This window comes from Centruroides vittatus, unplaced genomic scaffold, assembly GCF_030686945.1.
Source record: "Centruroides vittatus isolate TY-2023 unplaced genomic scaffold, ASM3068694v2 contig_341, whole genome shotgun sequence".
Lineage (NCBI taxonomy): Eukaryota > Metazoa > Arthropoda > Arachnida > Scorpiones > Buthidae > Centruroides > Centruroides vittatus.
Window position 1 is genome coordinate 2,011,308 of NW_027122166.1, and position 17,723 is coordinate 2,029,030.

Genomic DNA, 17,723 nt, shown 5'->3' on the forward strand with positions numbered 1-17,723 from the left:
ATAATCACACTAACCAAGTTAAAATATCATTAATTATACCTAGACTCATGTCAGAAGAATTATTAACAAAATAATTGCAATTTGATATGCGATAGAACTGTTCGAATGCGTACAAGTACAAATTGAGAAGGAAGCTCTGTGGGGATTCCCTAATTTCGCCAGTCCTGTCAACTTCTGTCATAGAGCACTATGGATACTTTTCTTTCGGGCGCCACCAGATGGTTCAATCTGCCGAGACGTTTCGCATTGCACCTTAGTTCCGATAAATGCCAATAGATGGCGCTGTTAACGCTATAATATAAATAAAATAGTAATTGCGCACCGGTCGGATTTTTTTCTCCATGCGAAGACATTTTTTATGCTATAGGTGGGGTGGGTATTATGACAATGACTTTGAATATTACGTGATCGATCGCTCGATTTGCCGCCCACATGCGGTGCAGGCCTTGCACGCCCGCTTACGGCGGGCCTGACTCTACGGCTAGGACCGCAGTAAATGCAGTGTAGAATCTTCCACAGAACTGTTGCAAAAAATCTTTTTCTGATTTTATTTCAGCCGAACGCATTTTCATTGCACAAACGTCCGAATTACTACTTTATTACCGCACGTTTGCTCTTTGCTAGAAAAAATAGAAATCTTATCCCTTTAAAATTTCAAAATAATTTTCTTCAACTGTTAATGCAATTTTAAGTATCCGTGGTGATGTTTTCTTTTAAAATAAAATTTACTGCATTAGCAAAAAACCGGAGTGAATATATTGTACAATTAAAAGTTCTGTATAATAAATTTAAAAGCAGATAAAATACTGCCTTCATATCTTGTTCTTTTTCTTATACCTTAGGAATACAAAACAGTACAGGACTGAGGCTCTTCTCCGTCTCAATATGTAAAAGTTTGTGCCAGTGCCAGAGGAACGTTTTCAACCGTGTAAAAATATATTATTTGTTAATATCCAGGACATTTTAAACTAAGTTTTACATATCGAGGCGAGGTCTCAAAATACTGATCAACTCCCCGGGTTCCGAAAGAGTAAGAAAAAAGACCAAGATACGAAGGCGCTCTTAGCGTTTCTTCTGTTACGCATAACTTTGCCTCATATTATAGGGGGATTTATTTAGTAACGTACAGTACGATCACGACTGTTTTCTTCCTACAATCGTCAATGAAATATTTAGCGAGTGTTACGTCTTGAAAGTGTCATTAATCGTTTTACCTTAAACTAGCAGGCGGCGGCGAAACCAAGTCGCTAACACAGCACATATGTTACGCCGAATCCGAGAAAGTTACTAATTTCTTAAAATAGGAAAAAATTCGCAATCTTCACGAATTACGCAAATTTTTTTTCCGTCTTACGAAATTAGCAACGTTCCTTGACTTGGCATAACATATTACAACTCACATTGCAATATGAAGAGAACGTATGTTTTCATTACCTATTTTTAAACATCTTATAAGGTAACTGTATGTTAAAATATTTTTAGAATTATCAATTTCAAATACGAATGTAAACTTGAGTAATTGTTATCTGGGTAGTAATACTGTATTAATGTTATTTGTGCGCAATGTCGAAAATATTCCTCTCGATCATTTTATTTTGACATTTTTCGAAAATAAAAGCATATTCACTCTGGTCCGCAGGAAGATTTAAATTAATAAAGATTAAAACTTTGTTCAATGACGACTCACTTTTAATAGTTTAATAATGTTTCCATGTGTATTCAAAGCATGCATTTAGATTTATTATGTTATGAATGGTACGATATACCCCAAAGTATTTAGTAAAGTATTTAATAAATATATAACTACTGTCGAAATATATGCAGATTACAACCTTTTAAATCAACATGAGTTGTAAGAACTTATATCCTGGATTATATCTTCCAAGCGGGAGAAAAATAATGGCGCCATTTCCACGCCAACTTGTACCATGAGCAGAATATACATCATTCGTAGATGAAACCGATTCCGACTGTGACAGGTGGTGCTTAATCTGCATAATAATAATACCGGTAATAATAATATATATAAGAAAAGAATACTATTTTCTATTTCTAAAAAAAAATTGAGATAAATTGTGCTTTACGATTTTTATTAATACAAAAATTTTATTTAGATTGGAATGGTTCTAAAAATAATTCTTCAATATTGAAAAAAGTTGTAGAAATCATACATTTTTTTAATAGTAGGCGGCCTTAAGCGAGTGTTTAGACGACCAATGCCGATTTATATATAAATTTTTCTAAATAATATTAACAAAATATCGAATTTTCAATGTTTTGTCTCCTAATTCAATAAACACCAAAAGGGAGGAAGCGATTCGTAAAACGGCACCTTCCAGCAAAACAATCTTCCGGGAATTTCATCAAACAGATGGGTGCAGACATTTAACATATAAACATAATAATTTATTTATTAAATATTAAAGTAAAAATTTCATGAAATGTACAAAATAAATTGTTCAGTCAACGTGTTTTTTTTTATTAACTAGATTTATTTCGAATTATCCATCATCTCCATCCATCTATTGGTCGATTCGCTAGCGAAAAACCAATTTTTCACGGCGTGAAATAGCGAAAGTAAATTTAAGATTCTCGTTTAATAATAAATAGATTTGGCTTTGTTTCCAGTGACATTTGTTTTTATTATTATTCACATATAATTTACTTAATACTGCATAAACATACGTTTCGATAAGTTGGCAAATTCCATGCGAAAACATAATTAAGTTAAAAAAAAATAACAACAACAACCGTCCGTTACCGATTGCATAGCGTAACCGACGTCGATTAGTAAAACGAGGTTGCTAATTTATTGCTAGTTACGCGACTTGTTCTCAGCTGCGACGTCGTTCATTTGGAAATAAAGACAAATGCAAAAAACATATTCGGAAAAGTGCACGGATTTAGAATTTATTACGTCGCTACTTTCGGGCGTATTTTTTAATTTTTTTTTTTTTTTTTTGCATTTAACCACGTTGGACCACGGTAACCGACGTCAATCAGAAAGAGGAAGCGATGCATGTCAGGTTTGGTCCGGATATTTTCCGTTAGTACCATTTTAAAAAAAATAACTACTAACGGAATCGTTTCGGAAAAAAACTTCTAAGACACTTCTCTAACGTGAACGGAATATATTTACAAAACTTTGCAGAAACCGTTGCCTATTATCTACGTAATACGACGTCTATCCCTCAGGAAACTCGTTTTTTTTTCTTTTTGTAATATTTTGAAGGCACGGAACGATCGGGTGTTTAAATATCTAACGAAACGAACGTCTCTACGGCTTGGAATATCTTTTAGAACGAAAGAAAAGGATCCCGATCGTCCGGGAAAGTAACCACGACGTTTAGAAAAACCATTTGGAGAAAGCGAAAGCGGCCATAGTGACAAATTCTCCGGTTCGGTCGCCTCCTCCGATCTTTTTTTTTTTTTTCCTTTTGTTTGTTTTCTTTTTTGTTTTTGATCTAGAGGCACCGAACGAAATTTCCCGACGGGGAATCGTACGAATGTTATCACACGTGAACGACATGGCACTTCTAATCTGTTAGTGACAGTTGAGCGAATCCTATCAGCGCTTTGTCGTCTGGCACTTCGCTGGGATTCGATCCGGGATTCTACAAAAATAACGACGCAAATGTCAATTTCCTTGTTAAATACAAAATAAATATCGGTCCGAATTCGTTTCAGAATCGAGTGTTTACATCGAATTTTTGTGAAGCCACGACAAAATGTTTTCGTTTCCTTGATGTACCGATGTTCAGGAAAACAAGAATTTCGATTAGAATTAATTAAAATTTATGCACTTTTAATTTGAATTTTACACCTAAATTGTCACCGAAATATTAAATTTTACCGAATTTAAACGCAATAAATTACACAAAAATATTTAATTTCAGTACCACTTACCAATGCAAAAGTAATTGCTTTCAAAGCGGTGTTATCGATCAATTTTTGAAGATTAGCTGCAACTGTAAGGAATTAAAATAGAATAATTATTAAAAGTGAATAAAATTTCAAATATATTAAAGTAATGTATACATTATTTATTTGTGTACATGTAGGAAAACATTTTGTTAGTTATATGAAAAGTGATCCGTTAAGAATCAAATCTGCAGACAAACCTCAGAAAATTGTTTGATATAAGTTATGTACTGATACACGACTGTTAACATTAGCAAGTGCTCATAATATATTGACCCGAAATATAAGAGAAAGTACGTTGTAATTTACAAAAATAATTATTTTTAATTTTAAAAGTTTGAAAATATACAAACAACAGTGAGAAAAGTGATTAAAAAATAAGTATTAGCACAAATAAAAATAAGTGTTGTTATTATTCATTAAAAAAACAACAAAATATAATCATTGCATGTCTTATTACATCTAAAATAACATACTGAAGATCAGCACTTTAATAAATTCTATAAACCGCCATTTATTTGAATTTAAATTATTGTTTATTGTTTACAACAGAAATGTTTAAAAAGACATAGTATCATATATGACATAACATATTTATTGCAAATACAATTTACAGGAATAATATTGGTGATACATATGTTAAATCACATAATGATAACTGTCTTTTTAAACATTTCTGTTGTAACCATAAACAATAATTTAAATTAAAATAAATGATGATTAATAGAATTTATTGAATTGCTAAGCTTCATTATTTTATACAGTATAAATGATTGATATGAGGTGTGGTGCTTAAAAGTTGAAATATTGGTAATATTCGTTTTATTGATTTTGATTAAGTACTCATTACTTTTTGGAATCTATTATTTTGAAACCTCTTGCAATATGGTATGACACCTGCGCAAGAAAGAACTATTGGCACAATAAATATCTTATCCATTCTCTACATATTTCTATTTTGTATATTGTGCTATGTCTAGCCATACAGCTATGTCTATGGTGTATGTAATTTTCTGTTTGTCAATGAATGTGATGTCTGGTCTGTTGTAACAAGTTGTTTTGTCTTTTATTATGGTAAAACGTTGTACGATGTTGTCTATGACCATCTGAGGTGTGTATTTGTAGTATGGTTCCAGAGTGTGTAGAAGTTTGTGTTTGAACAAGCTTTGATGTATTGGGCTTGCTATTTGGTTAAGTCGGCATAAGTAGTCAGTCTGTGTTAAAAGCTTGCAATCCAATGTGATGTAAGAAATGCCAATTTTACAACACAAGTGTTATCTGTAAGTACAATATTGTGTCTTTTAAGATGTACTTTCTGTAGTTTTTATATTTATGACCTATCTTGTATGGCAAACCCAAAGCTTTCCAGCTATCCAAGATTTGGCCAACAGTTTGACACAATTCTATAAACAATCCTGGCTGAGATAGTTAGATGCTTACTGTGGAGTGCATTTCAAGCCCAAAACTGCCTGATGGTGTCTTTGAGTTTTCTGTACAGCATTAGATACAGGTCTGTATTGTGTAATTATTATTATTCCCTTAGAAGGAATCAGCATATAATAAAAAGGAAATAAATAACATGAAACAGATCTTTATATTAACTATCATATAAAAACATTATGAAAAAGTTTTCTAAATTTTCAAAGTAAATAACTAATAAAAAACAACATTTACATACAAGTAAATGTAAATTTTCAAATTTTTCAAAATAAAGGAGCATTCAGACTTACCTACAATAATATCTTTCCCGTCGACTAACCCTGCTCCTACTAATTCGGCAGCTATACCATCTGATGTATCTGAAGAACAAAATAATTTGAATAAAACTGCATGTTATTTTGAATGCAAATAATAGAGAGGTTGAGGCACAAGTACAAATGTTAAACTTGTACAGCAAGCAGAAGTACACGTTTGATGTTCTAAGTCCAAGTAAAAGATTTTGCGGCACTTGTTCACAACATCATGTGACTCGGTAAATGTCGTGCATTGACTCTCGGGAAATTTGTTGAAAAAATGGCGGATACATTTAACATTGAGGGTTACCAGCGAAGGTAAAATAAACAAATTAAACTACTTTAAAGTATTTATAGGACGTTTAATAACACTAAATAATTATTTTTAATTAGCATTGTGTCTCCTACCATATGATAGGACCACCTTATACTTTTGTTGAGGAAAGTAGTGGCTTATGTAAATTCAAAAGCAGCTCAGAAAATTAATTTTTAGAAAATTTACAAACATATTACACTATTGATGGTTGACAATGCCGTGGAAGAACAAACCTACCTTAAGATAAGCTATTATGAAGTCAAATATATGTAAATTCTATAGGCACTTCACAACACTTGCTAAAAAATTGAATAATTAAATAATATCTGGATTAAAATAGTCTGTTTCTTTACATTATTATTCATAAATGCTTAAATAATCATTATTTTAATAAAATATATTGTAATTTTAATCACAAACACAAAAAAATGATGAAGTTTAACCAATCTTCTACTCGCCATTCTAGACATAGCAAACGCCATTATCGACTGTACAGAAATGCCAGATGGCAGTGCTCGTCCGTCCACCATTCACATTTTGGGCTGAATATGTGTGCCTCAACCTCTCTATTGAGTCAAATTTGATATCACCATTTGTCTACCTCTAAGGCACTAAACTGAATACGATGTTATACTAAACTTCAAACTAGCATTGGGGTTGGTTGAATGACTTAGATAATGAAGTGATTAGTAATGGAATGATTTCAGTAAGTAGGTAATTATTACTTGAATGGCAACAACACCATATTATATAAAACAGAAGTTATTGAACATGGAATAACAATTCACACTATAAAAAAAGTCTATTAATTCTAACTTGACATCTACTATAAAAAACAACCAAACAAGTTGTTTAGTTAATTACTATTTAAAAATGAATGAGAAATCACTCAAACTATCACTTCAGTGATTACTACTTGAGTAAAATTATCATAAGTAAGCCATTTGTAATAACTGAGTTGTTCAAGTTATTCATGGGAATGATTTTCCCATCACTACCTCAAATAACAAGTATTATCTTAATGAGATTAACACACAAGTTTCAGAATTTGAAAATCACATGATTTGACAATAACATTGTCACTTGCAATAATAAATTGTGTATACACAGCAGTTCACAACTACTGAAGAATTTACATTTAATATTTATCACAAAAATCTGTTTACAAGTTTTCATGATGTTCTATGAGGTGGTATTATATAGAAGGGCACTATATTAAGGTTTGATTGTACATTAAAAAATAAAAAAATTTTTACAATAAAAAAAATTTAACAAGAGAATAATTTACCTCTGTTTGGTGTAAATTCAAATCTTATATCGTTTAATTCTCTTCTCTGATTTCTAAAATAATAATAATAATTTTTAAGCCATATTTTCATAATTCTAATAAAAAAAATTATGTAATAATCTATTTATACATTTAAGAAACATTAAAAATGCAAATTGGAAAAATACAGCTATTTATTAAGTTTAACAAAATTACATTGACTGGACTTAAATTATTTGAGATGATCAAAAAATTAATATATCAATTGTTGTATATATATCACATTTGGAGCACAAGATCTAAACTGATGTGTACATGGCACACACAAAATTGAAAAATTCATATTTAGAGTGGCCATAAAGTCTCTATGTATGAGATTAACAAAGGACACAATTATTTGTTTTATTTTTTGATAGTGCTTCAGTATGAAAAATATACTATGATGTGACATCAGGCTTAATGTTTGACAATTCGGTTTGGAGCAATTTGTAAGAGAAAATTTCTTATCTCTATCAGATATTATTTTAATAATTTCAAAACAACAACACAGAACAAGATATCAAAAGAGCAAAAGGGAAAATAATTGTGCAGAGAACAGAGAGAAGCAAAGAAATATTTTCTGAGTAGCATGCATAAGTACTTTTGTGACCATTCTGTGTATAATTATACTCAGAGCTGCAAACTGTAATTAACACTGTAACGACCATAGAAAAAAATTTTTTGGCCAATTCAATCTTTTTTCTATATTTCCCACAGACCAACACTATACAACATGAAGATAAAACATAAATCTTTAAAATGACCAACAAAATATTGTTAATATAAATATAATTATGCAAAAATTGTTGAGTGCCCTGATTTTTCACCAGAGGATTCTACAGTTTTTTCATCTATAAATATAACTAGGACCTGGCTGATATCGAAAACTTTACTTTTAGTTAAATAACTGACATTGGATCCTACAAAGAAAGATCAGTGTCCAGTGTTTTATAGGTCTGTGTTTTTAATATCTTGTCAGTCATTTTTAAAAAGATTTATGTTTTATTTTCATATTCTATATTGTTGGTCTCAGGAGAAATATAGAAAAAGGATTGAATTGGCCGAAAAGTTTTTTGTGTGGTCATTACAGTGTTAATATGTAAATAATCAAGGGAAAAAAAATATAATTATGCAAAATGTAAGTTTTTAATAACTAAATTCTTGTATATATTTATGTACTTTTTTTAAAATTTCTTTTGCAAACCTTTATTACTTAAGTATGCCAAAGTGGGCAAAATGATAGTAGTAAATATAAGTGGTCATAATACTGTTTTACTTAATAATAATTTTTATTTTAAAATTGAATGATTTATTATTACTACTAATATTATGTATGTAAAAAATGTAGTAGTATAAGAATTAAAAAAAAAGTGAAAATGAAAATTTTAAAAAATTAATTGCTAATTGCAATTAATTTTCTAAACAGAAATTTGTATGATATATTTAATATCTTTGATATAGATATAAACAAGTACTTAGTACTTGTGTGTGTGTTGCTCCCAAGAGAATAAGAAAAATATATTCTCAACTTTAATGAAAGTACAGTACATACAGTTTTTAAAAAATGCATAAAAATAGTGAAAACAAATACGAAAGGTCGTTTCAACAAGAAAATGTTAGCAATGTGAATGTAAGAGTAACTAATGAGAAGAAATCACTGCAAAATCTGCTAATGTCTTTATCTGAATACATCTAAGAAAGGAAAGTTAGCAACATTAACAGAAGTATAATATGGTTGCATAATTTTAAAAACTGCAATTTTAACATCAAGAGTGCTAAAGTCAATAACAAAAGCTGCATCTGATAGATAGAAAGAAAAACTTTTTTCTGTTTATTTATAGAACATTACTGTAAATGATGATTGCTCAGCAAAATAAATTTTCAATACTGATAGATTGCTGTTGTAGGACATGGAAATCCCAAGAATAATTTAGAATCACAGCATCATATTAAAAATGATTGCAAAATAAATCCACTGATAATTTATTGTCCAAAAAATTAAATGCTTTGGGAGAATATGTATTCTTTCAAAATTAATTTTCTGCATGATAATTTCTGTTCATATCCTTGTGTACTTGGACCTTGTTTAGTAATAGGACTTATTATACTGGTATGATTTCTGATTAGCAAATAGAGATCTTAGTTAAAAAGTTAAAACAAAATATCTTTATATTTTCACAGGTGAAAATAAAGATATTTTGTTTTGACTTTTCATGCTGTATATCATGCTGTAGCCATTCTACAACAATTCAAAAATATTCTGAGAACATAACAGTAATTTGTTTAACATACAACACCATTTTCTTTTTTTTCAGTCAATAAATCAATTAAAGCTTTCAAATCTATTTTCACTTTAGTTTTTAAATGATTTAATAAAGTAAACAAATGAATATGATATCACAGTTAAAGAATATTAAAAAATCATTATCAAGGATGGCATTTAATTTTGGAAGTCATTTTGGCAAGAATTTTCTACATAGTGCACAAGTGACACTAGAAAAAGCTATGATCACAATTTTGATACAATTGCATATCTCCAGTCTTGATATTAAGACATGATACTAATAGGGAAAGAGAAACTACACACAAAAAAATTTTAAAACCAACAAAAATCATCTAAATAGCCTAAATATAAAATGTTTGGCACAAAATGTTAATCCATATCAATGTTGTTTTGAACATAAAGAAGGAAAATGATCTAAAATATGAACAGACGTTCAGCTGCCAGCATAAATTTAGAATTTCTGTCTTTGTGACAACAAAAAATCATCTTCTCATATGCCTTTTAACTTTGAGTGAAGAGCTTATTTGCCCTAACCAAATGTCCATAGGATTTCCATTTTTGATCTCTTCTGTAAAAAAAATTATAAATTTTTCAACCAATATTAAAAATAGTCTAATGCCTCTTTAATCTTTTTTATATTTTAGTTTTTCATGTTTGTATATTTGTCTCTCATACACATAACTTGTAAATTGTGAAGTTATAAATTGTTCCTTTACTACACTGTGCAAGTAACTTTTAGTTACATTTTTCATAAAAATAATTTCTTTTAAAATTTATACATATATATATATATATATATATATATATACAATTATATATATATTATATATATAAACTAAGAACTATTATATATACTAAGAACTAATATATATATATATATATAAAATAATTATAAAATAGTATTTACTATAATATATATATATATGTATATACCATATTTTACGGACTATAAGACGCACTTTTTTCTTCGAAAAATTGCCTCCAAAATTCAGGTGCGTCTTATAGTCCATAGCATCTTATAGGTATTTTTTTTTTAAATTGCTTAAAAATTAAGGTGCGTTTTATAGTCCCTAGCGTCTTATAGTCTGTAAAATACGGAACATATAGGGTGATTCAAAAGTCACAGAAATTTTAAAAAATTAACTTTAATAACTCACAAAAGATGATGCGGTTTTCACGGAAATGCTTAGAAAGAAGCAGGATTTTTTTTTTAGGTGTAATAAAAATTTTAGTACCAAAATAGTTAATCTCTTTCCATAGATGGCACTGTAAAAAACTGAAATCATTTGTAAGTTTGTTAAAGTAAGAATAAAAAGTTGATGAGGTTACAGATTATGTAACCTCATCAAGCACCATCCATGGCAAGAAATGTAACTATTTTGGTACTAAAATTTTTATTACACATAAAAAAGTCCCGTTTCTTTCTAAGCATTTCTGTGAAAACCATATCATCTTACTGTAAATAGTTTGCAAGTTATTAATTTTAAAAATTTCTGTGGCTTTTGAATTACCCTGTACATAAACGTACTGTAATAAAACTGATACTAATATGCAGGAGTCATTTATATAAGCATGATGAGAAGGTAACATGTAAATTAGAACCATTTTCAAATGTTGCACTTATTTAAACCCAAATTTGTAAATGATTATTATTCATTACCCATAATAAGTATAAATTGCTATTTTAAACTACAATATAATAAATATTAAACTTATTAAATAGTATTTCAATGCCTATATAAAAAATTTACAATTTCATATTAAATGAATAAAGACAGATCATTAATTTACCTTATCCTTAAGACTAGATTAAGAGCTTGATTAGCTTGATTAGCTAGATTTGATTGTAAATTATCTACAGGTACCTAGAAAGAATATTAAAAAGTTTTTTACTATTAATTAAAGAACTATTGACAGATATGTCTATTTTCTAAAATTTATAAATAGAAGAATATTGTGTGCATTACACATATTCAAAGTTCTTTGGCAGTTGAGTGGCATCTGAATATTTTCAATTTAGTTCATTTAAGAAAAATTAATATTTTTATCTGTAGTTTTATATATTTATGCTCTCTAAGGTATTAGTCTGAGTGGATTGACAAGAACAATACACTAATATATTAAATTCAATTATTATGGAATTCATATATTATTACTACATTGTTAAAATGTCATTAATATATATTTTTCCAAAATTTATAAATGATTATTTTCACCCATTCTACTTGCAATCATGCTAATTTGTATTATTCCTTATAATGTCATTCTTTAACACTTTTACTTACTTTAAGCATGCTTCAGTTAATTACTATTATTATTATTTTTTAAATCTATTTTTTCATCATGTTACTGAAAGGATTGATCATCACTCTCATTGTCACAAGGCATTAACATTTGCCAAATTTATATTTTTTTATAAAAATAATCTCTCTGAAACTTAGCATAACATAATCATCATTTTAAAGAAATAATTTTTTTTTGTTTAAGTTCTGAATTGTTTTTATGATCTTAAATTTGAATTTGTTGAGATTGTTCAGATAACAAACACAAGAATTAGAAAAATAAGTAAATGCTACTTATGAATGCCGCAATGACGTATAATTACTCCTTACAATGTATTATTTTTAGAATAAAATTTCCCTATTTTGTTGAATATTGCTTGAATAACAATCAATTATCAATTCAAATTATATACATATTAATATTCCAAGAAATGATCATTAGAATTAGTTACGATCAATTAAATTGAAAAAATTTTAAGTAATTGGTAAGAAATGTTTACAGTGCATACAATTAAAAGACGACAGGCTAAAATTTCATTTTATTAAATATCTTAAAAATATTTAATAAAATCTGTGCAAAAAAAAATCAGTAGAGTATAACAATTGTAAATATAGTAAAAAAAAATTGATTATATTAAAAAAGCAAATACCTGCTGAGGTGGTGGTTGCATAGGTTGAAGTGGTGGAACTTGTGGTACGTGATCTTGAGTGGGAAGAACAGGACAAAACGAATCACCTGACGGAACAGCATTTGTATGCTGAGATGTATGATTTTCTTGAACGGCTGGTGTAGTTGGATTGTTATCCAGTGACGAGTAAGTATCAGAAGATCCAATACTCGAATGATCTTTATTTGGAACATCCTTTAAATTAAAAAAACAAAAAAATTTACAAAAACAATGAAATATAAAAATTCTCAATTATGTAAGTTTCATAAATTAAAAAAATGTAATAAAATAAATTAGTTTTTTAAAATTCACTTTTGAATTTTAACATAAATTAATTTTTCAATGAAATGATTCAGAACTCTATTTTATACATTAAAAATCTATTTCTTGATTTTTTACTTATTCTAGTTTATTATAACTCTTACTTTAAACAATAATTTCTACACTAATACAAATATTACAACTTAAAAATGAAATCAAATTTATTATCATCGTATGTTAATTAATATATTGTATAAAATGTTAAATATCTAAAATATATTTAACATTTTATACAATTTAGCAATTAAATAGCTTAAAAATTCTTTATATATATTCTAAACTTATATTCTAATTTATAATACAGACATTATGATAAAATTGCATTAAATTTCATTAAAAATAACAGTTTAAAACCATTTTAACTTAATTAAGTACAATAAGCTTTAATTTATGGCAATCACTGTTCACAGAACAATTCAAATATAATTTTGTAATATAATTCAAAATATATATTTATATTTATATTTATATATTTATTTTTTTTTAAATGTTTTTATCACAAATTTTTAAATTTTAGTCTCTCAATATAATGCAGCTTCAACTAATTACTAAAATAATATGGTATAACATTTTTTGAAATAAATTATGTAAGATTAATTATATTAAACATTATAAAAAAGCACTATAATTAAAATAATCAAAACATTGTTTCAATACAAAAATTTATAATAAATTATTCTTTTATATATTTTATAAGGTTTTATGAGTTAAAAAAAATATTTAATTACCTTTAAGTCAAATGGTTCATCTTCTTCATCAGAAGACCATACCCAATCTCCAGTTTCTGTCCTATGTAGACGGCCACTGGTTCCGGGTGGCCTTTTAGCATTTTTGAGCTATACAGAATAGATATCCAAAATTAGATCTTTGATAACATTTTTGGTTAAACGTGTTCACCTATACAGCAAAATGAATAATATAAAAAAAGTCCTAGTTATAATGTAAAATGAATTCAACATATTTTATTATAATAATTATACACTACAAGTTAATTTTTGAAAAATTTTAGCAGACTATTAACATTTTGTCTTTTAAAATATCTTTAATTACTACATAAGCAAAAAATTTATATATATAATTACCTTCTGTGCTCTGACTTCCATAGATGGTGCACATGTCAATAAAGTCTGCACCAAAAACTTTTTATCCTAATATTAAATAAAATTTATATTTATTTTAATAGATGTTATTAAAAATTATTTTACAAACATTAAACAAAAATTTTTTAAATGCCATTTAATTTTGTCGATCAATGATTATAATACTAATTGTTATGATATTCTAAAATGTCTGTTATAATGTGTTTCAAAATAAAATCAAGAAAATTGAGTTTAAACAAAAATGTCATAAAATTTAAAAGGTTATGCTGAAAACAAAGTCAATTTTAAAGTAATGATTATAAACAATTCTAATTTTCAGTTGTCACATAAACACAAAAAGATTAGTTTAACTTTCATTCTTTTAATATTTTAAAAAGTCAAAAATCTTCATTTATATTATATACTCAAAATATGAATATTTGAAACTCAAATATTAAAAATATGTTCCTATTATAATAATATAAGATTCTCAACAATGACAAATGTAACAGATATATATGCTTATTATTGACTTTTATGTCATTCATATAGTTTCAATAATTATTAAGTATTTAACAACAAATAAATTTTCAACAGCTTATTCAGAAATCAGTCTATTAATAAGTTTTTAAATACTTTTTGCACATCTACAGTCCTATTATTAGAATTGCTGAATACTTACAAATGTATTGAAAAAGATTCAAAAACTAGGTATTAAAAGATTTATACAGTCGAGTCATTGCAATTTTTATTTATTAATATATAATTTAATTCAGTTTTCATTGATTAGAAACAATTAAAAAATGCCAAAACATGTTTTAATTGATATGTGAGACAACTTTTTGATTGTCTCACACACCAATTAAAACATGAAATAGTAATAATTTTAAAAAACTAATACAAATTTATCTAAGTAAAATTGAAGAAAACAAGTTTATAAATTAAAAAACAATAAACAACAATAAAGATCACAGAAAATTGTAAGTAATGATAACCATTTTACTTTTTAGATATACGAGTAGCTTTACTGAAATTTTTAGATATAGTTTACTATATATACTTTAATAAATCAATAAAAGAATCTTTCTGTAGTTATAAGTAACAGAATAAAATAAAAGTGAAATTAAACAAAAACAAAAAAAATAAATATGTCAGGTTATTGATTAACAAAATTTATACAAACAACATAGTAGTTATTTGGAAACTCATTCAAAAGAATAGAATATAATCCTCTTAGCTATTTCTAAACAACTATATATAAGTCAGCATATAACGAAAATGAAAATTTTACATAAATACTGATAACTTGTGAATTTAAATAATGAAAAAGACAGAATAAAATGCAATTAGACAACAAGAAACAACAATTTGACTATTTTAATTTAAAAATCTTTCTTAAACTGTAAAACTTTCAAATTTATCTTCAAGAAGTTATTTGAAAATTAAACATGCAAAAAAATCTTAATGATTTTGTCAAAGTTTGTTTTCTAAATAATTATAAATTTATTTAACTGTGTTTATGACATTTTGTATGTTCTTTAACAATACTTCTTTTTAAAGATAATTTTAATCATTAAAAGTTTTTAAAAAATTTCCCCATTCTTACCTTAGATTTTTTTAAAAAATGGATGTTTCAATAATTCTACTGCTGTAGGCCTATATTTAAAAATAATTTAGAATTAATCACTTAACACTATTAAATACAACTTTATTTTTGGTACATTTTGTTTAGTTTAATTCTTATAAGATGTCGTTCATGATATCTAAATATAGCCAACTCCTGATTCAATGAAGAGCTTGCAGACTATGGTATTTTGAATTTCAAAGTAAATCCACAAATAACTTGAAATAACTATGTGCACAATAATAGGCACTCTGTGATGTTTCAATATATCATAAGGAACTAAATAAAGTAAAATGCACAATATAATATGAAAAATATAGCTCATTGCAATCACACTGATAAATTGTACATTAATTATGTTACATAACTATGGAAATTACAAAAAATACAGTAAGTTATCCTAAAAAATGAACACTTAACTAAATTTAACAATTAGATATACACTATTAAATTTAATGATATGTATGTGTTCCTGTCATCACCGACCACAGTAAATCTGCCTGTCTAAATCAGGAGTTGATTGGAATTCTTCTTTCAAATAAGAAAAGCATGCAAAAATTTCTCTTATTTTTACTTTAATATCTAAAATTAAGTTTCTGAAACATTATTATTAAGTATAAAGTAATTTATATTCCTAATGAGAGGATTAATATTTATCTACATATTAATTATTAACTGTTTGTATATAACATATGAAATTGCAATCTTCACCTTTTTGTAGGATCTTTTTGTAAACAATCAGTTATCATTTTTCTTATGGATTTTCCATAATTTTTATATTGATCCTTTTCATCTGCAACAGAATCGATAGTTGGTGGGTCATTTTGTAATGTTAGCATAAGTACCTAAAAATATAAAAATGAAAATTCAAACATTTTCTAAACTTGCATATAAATAATTAGCAAGTTATACTGAAATTAAAGAAAAATCTTGATTATTTAATATGAACATTTATTTATGTCTGTTAACATCTTGGAAACCTCAAATAATATATATAAGGGTTAATCAAAAAGTAAGGTTACAAGGCCGATATTCCTGGAGTTTCATTCGTTATAGAAATATGAGAAGTGTGCGGTAACTCTAATACATGCAGTTGGCAACTGTGCAGAGTCTCAGCCACCCACCACCTACAGCGTTAGTTGTAGATAAACACAAATGGCGACTCATTTGGAAAACTGGTCTTGCGAAGAAATCCACTCAGTTATTTGATTTCTGTAAGCAAAACATGTAATCGCGGCTCAAATTCACTGGCAGCTGGTAGAGGTTTTATGGAGAGACTGTAATGTCTCGTCAGCATGTCGCAGAATGGTGTTGGAAGTTTGCGGTCGGTAGAGAAAACATTACCAACGAGGATCATTAACCACCCTCCTTACAGCCTGGATCTCGTTCCAAGTGACTTTCACCTGTTTCCTCTCTTGAAGGAGAACTTAGCAGGACAATGATTCGCTTCAAATGAGGAAGTGAAACACTTCGTGACAACTTGGCTGAACATGCAAGGACAGGATTTTTACCAGGTGGGAATTTTCAAACTCATCACATGAAGTGACAAGTGCCTAAACCGATATGGAAACTATGTCAAAAAATAACCTAATGTATGTACTATCACTTGGCTGTATTGTTTGTATGAAATAAAATGTACACTGTTCACTGCACTTTATAACCTTCCTTTTTGATCATCTCTTGTACAAGTATCTTTTTGCAACAATATTAAAATTTTAATAGTTAAATAAAATGTATATAAATTATTACCAAAATCACATAAAATAATTCAATACTTAAAAAGTATCAAAAGTTTTAACAAAAACTTTATTATAAGTTACAAAATAGCAGGGATGCTCAATATAAGATAGTTTATGACAAGTATTAATAATAGTAATGCCAACATTAATAAATATTAATAGCTTTAGTTATAAAATATATGGTTTTATAATATATTAATATATATTCACAAAATATGCTTTCAGTATATTTTATGCATGCTGAAAGCAGTAAATTAAAATGAAGTTGACAAAGTTTACAGTTTACTTTTTTTGTTTCTTTTATAACTATCAAATTTATATGTTAGTAATTAATTGATCTCGAAAATGACACTTCACTGTAAATACATATCTCAATAGTAATTGATTAAGAATATCATTTATGTTATTGTTGAAGGTATAAAAAAAAATCTATAAAACTAACCTATTTTA

At 27.3% G+C, this 17,723-nt stretch overlaps 1 protein-coding gene across 1 annotated transcript in view; it reads right to left on the bottom strand.

The window, feature by feature from the left end:
- Nucleotides 1-2,471: 2,471 nt before the first annotated feature.
- Nucleotides 2,472-17,723, bottom strand: part of fray (frayed) — a 66,255-nt gene continuing 51,003 nt past the window's right edge. The window contains 11 exon segments of the mRNA XM_067268892.1: nucleotides 2,472-3,614; nucleotides 3,907-3,968; nucleotides 5,652-5,720; nucleotides 7,259-7,311; nucleotides 11,352-11,425; nucleotides 12,493-12,705; nucleotides 13,560-13,667; nucleotides 13,914-13,979; nucleotides 15,517-15,528; nucleotides 15,530-15,566; nucleotides 16,246-16,379. Of these exon segments, the coding sequence (XP_067124993.1) occupies nucleotides 3,537-3,614; nucleotides 3,907-3,968; nucleotides 5,652-5,720; nucleotides 7,259-7,311; nucleotides 11,352-11,425; nucleotides 12,493-12,705; nucleotides 13,560-13,667; nucleotides 13,914-13,979; nucleotides 15,517-15,528; nucleotides 15,530-15,566; nucleotides 16,246-16,379 (906 nt within the window). The 3' untranslated portion in view covers nucleotides 2,472-3,536.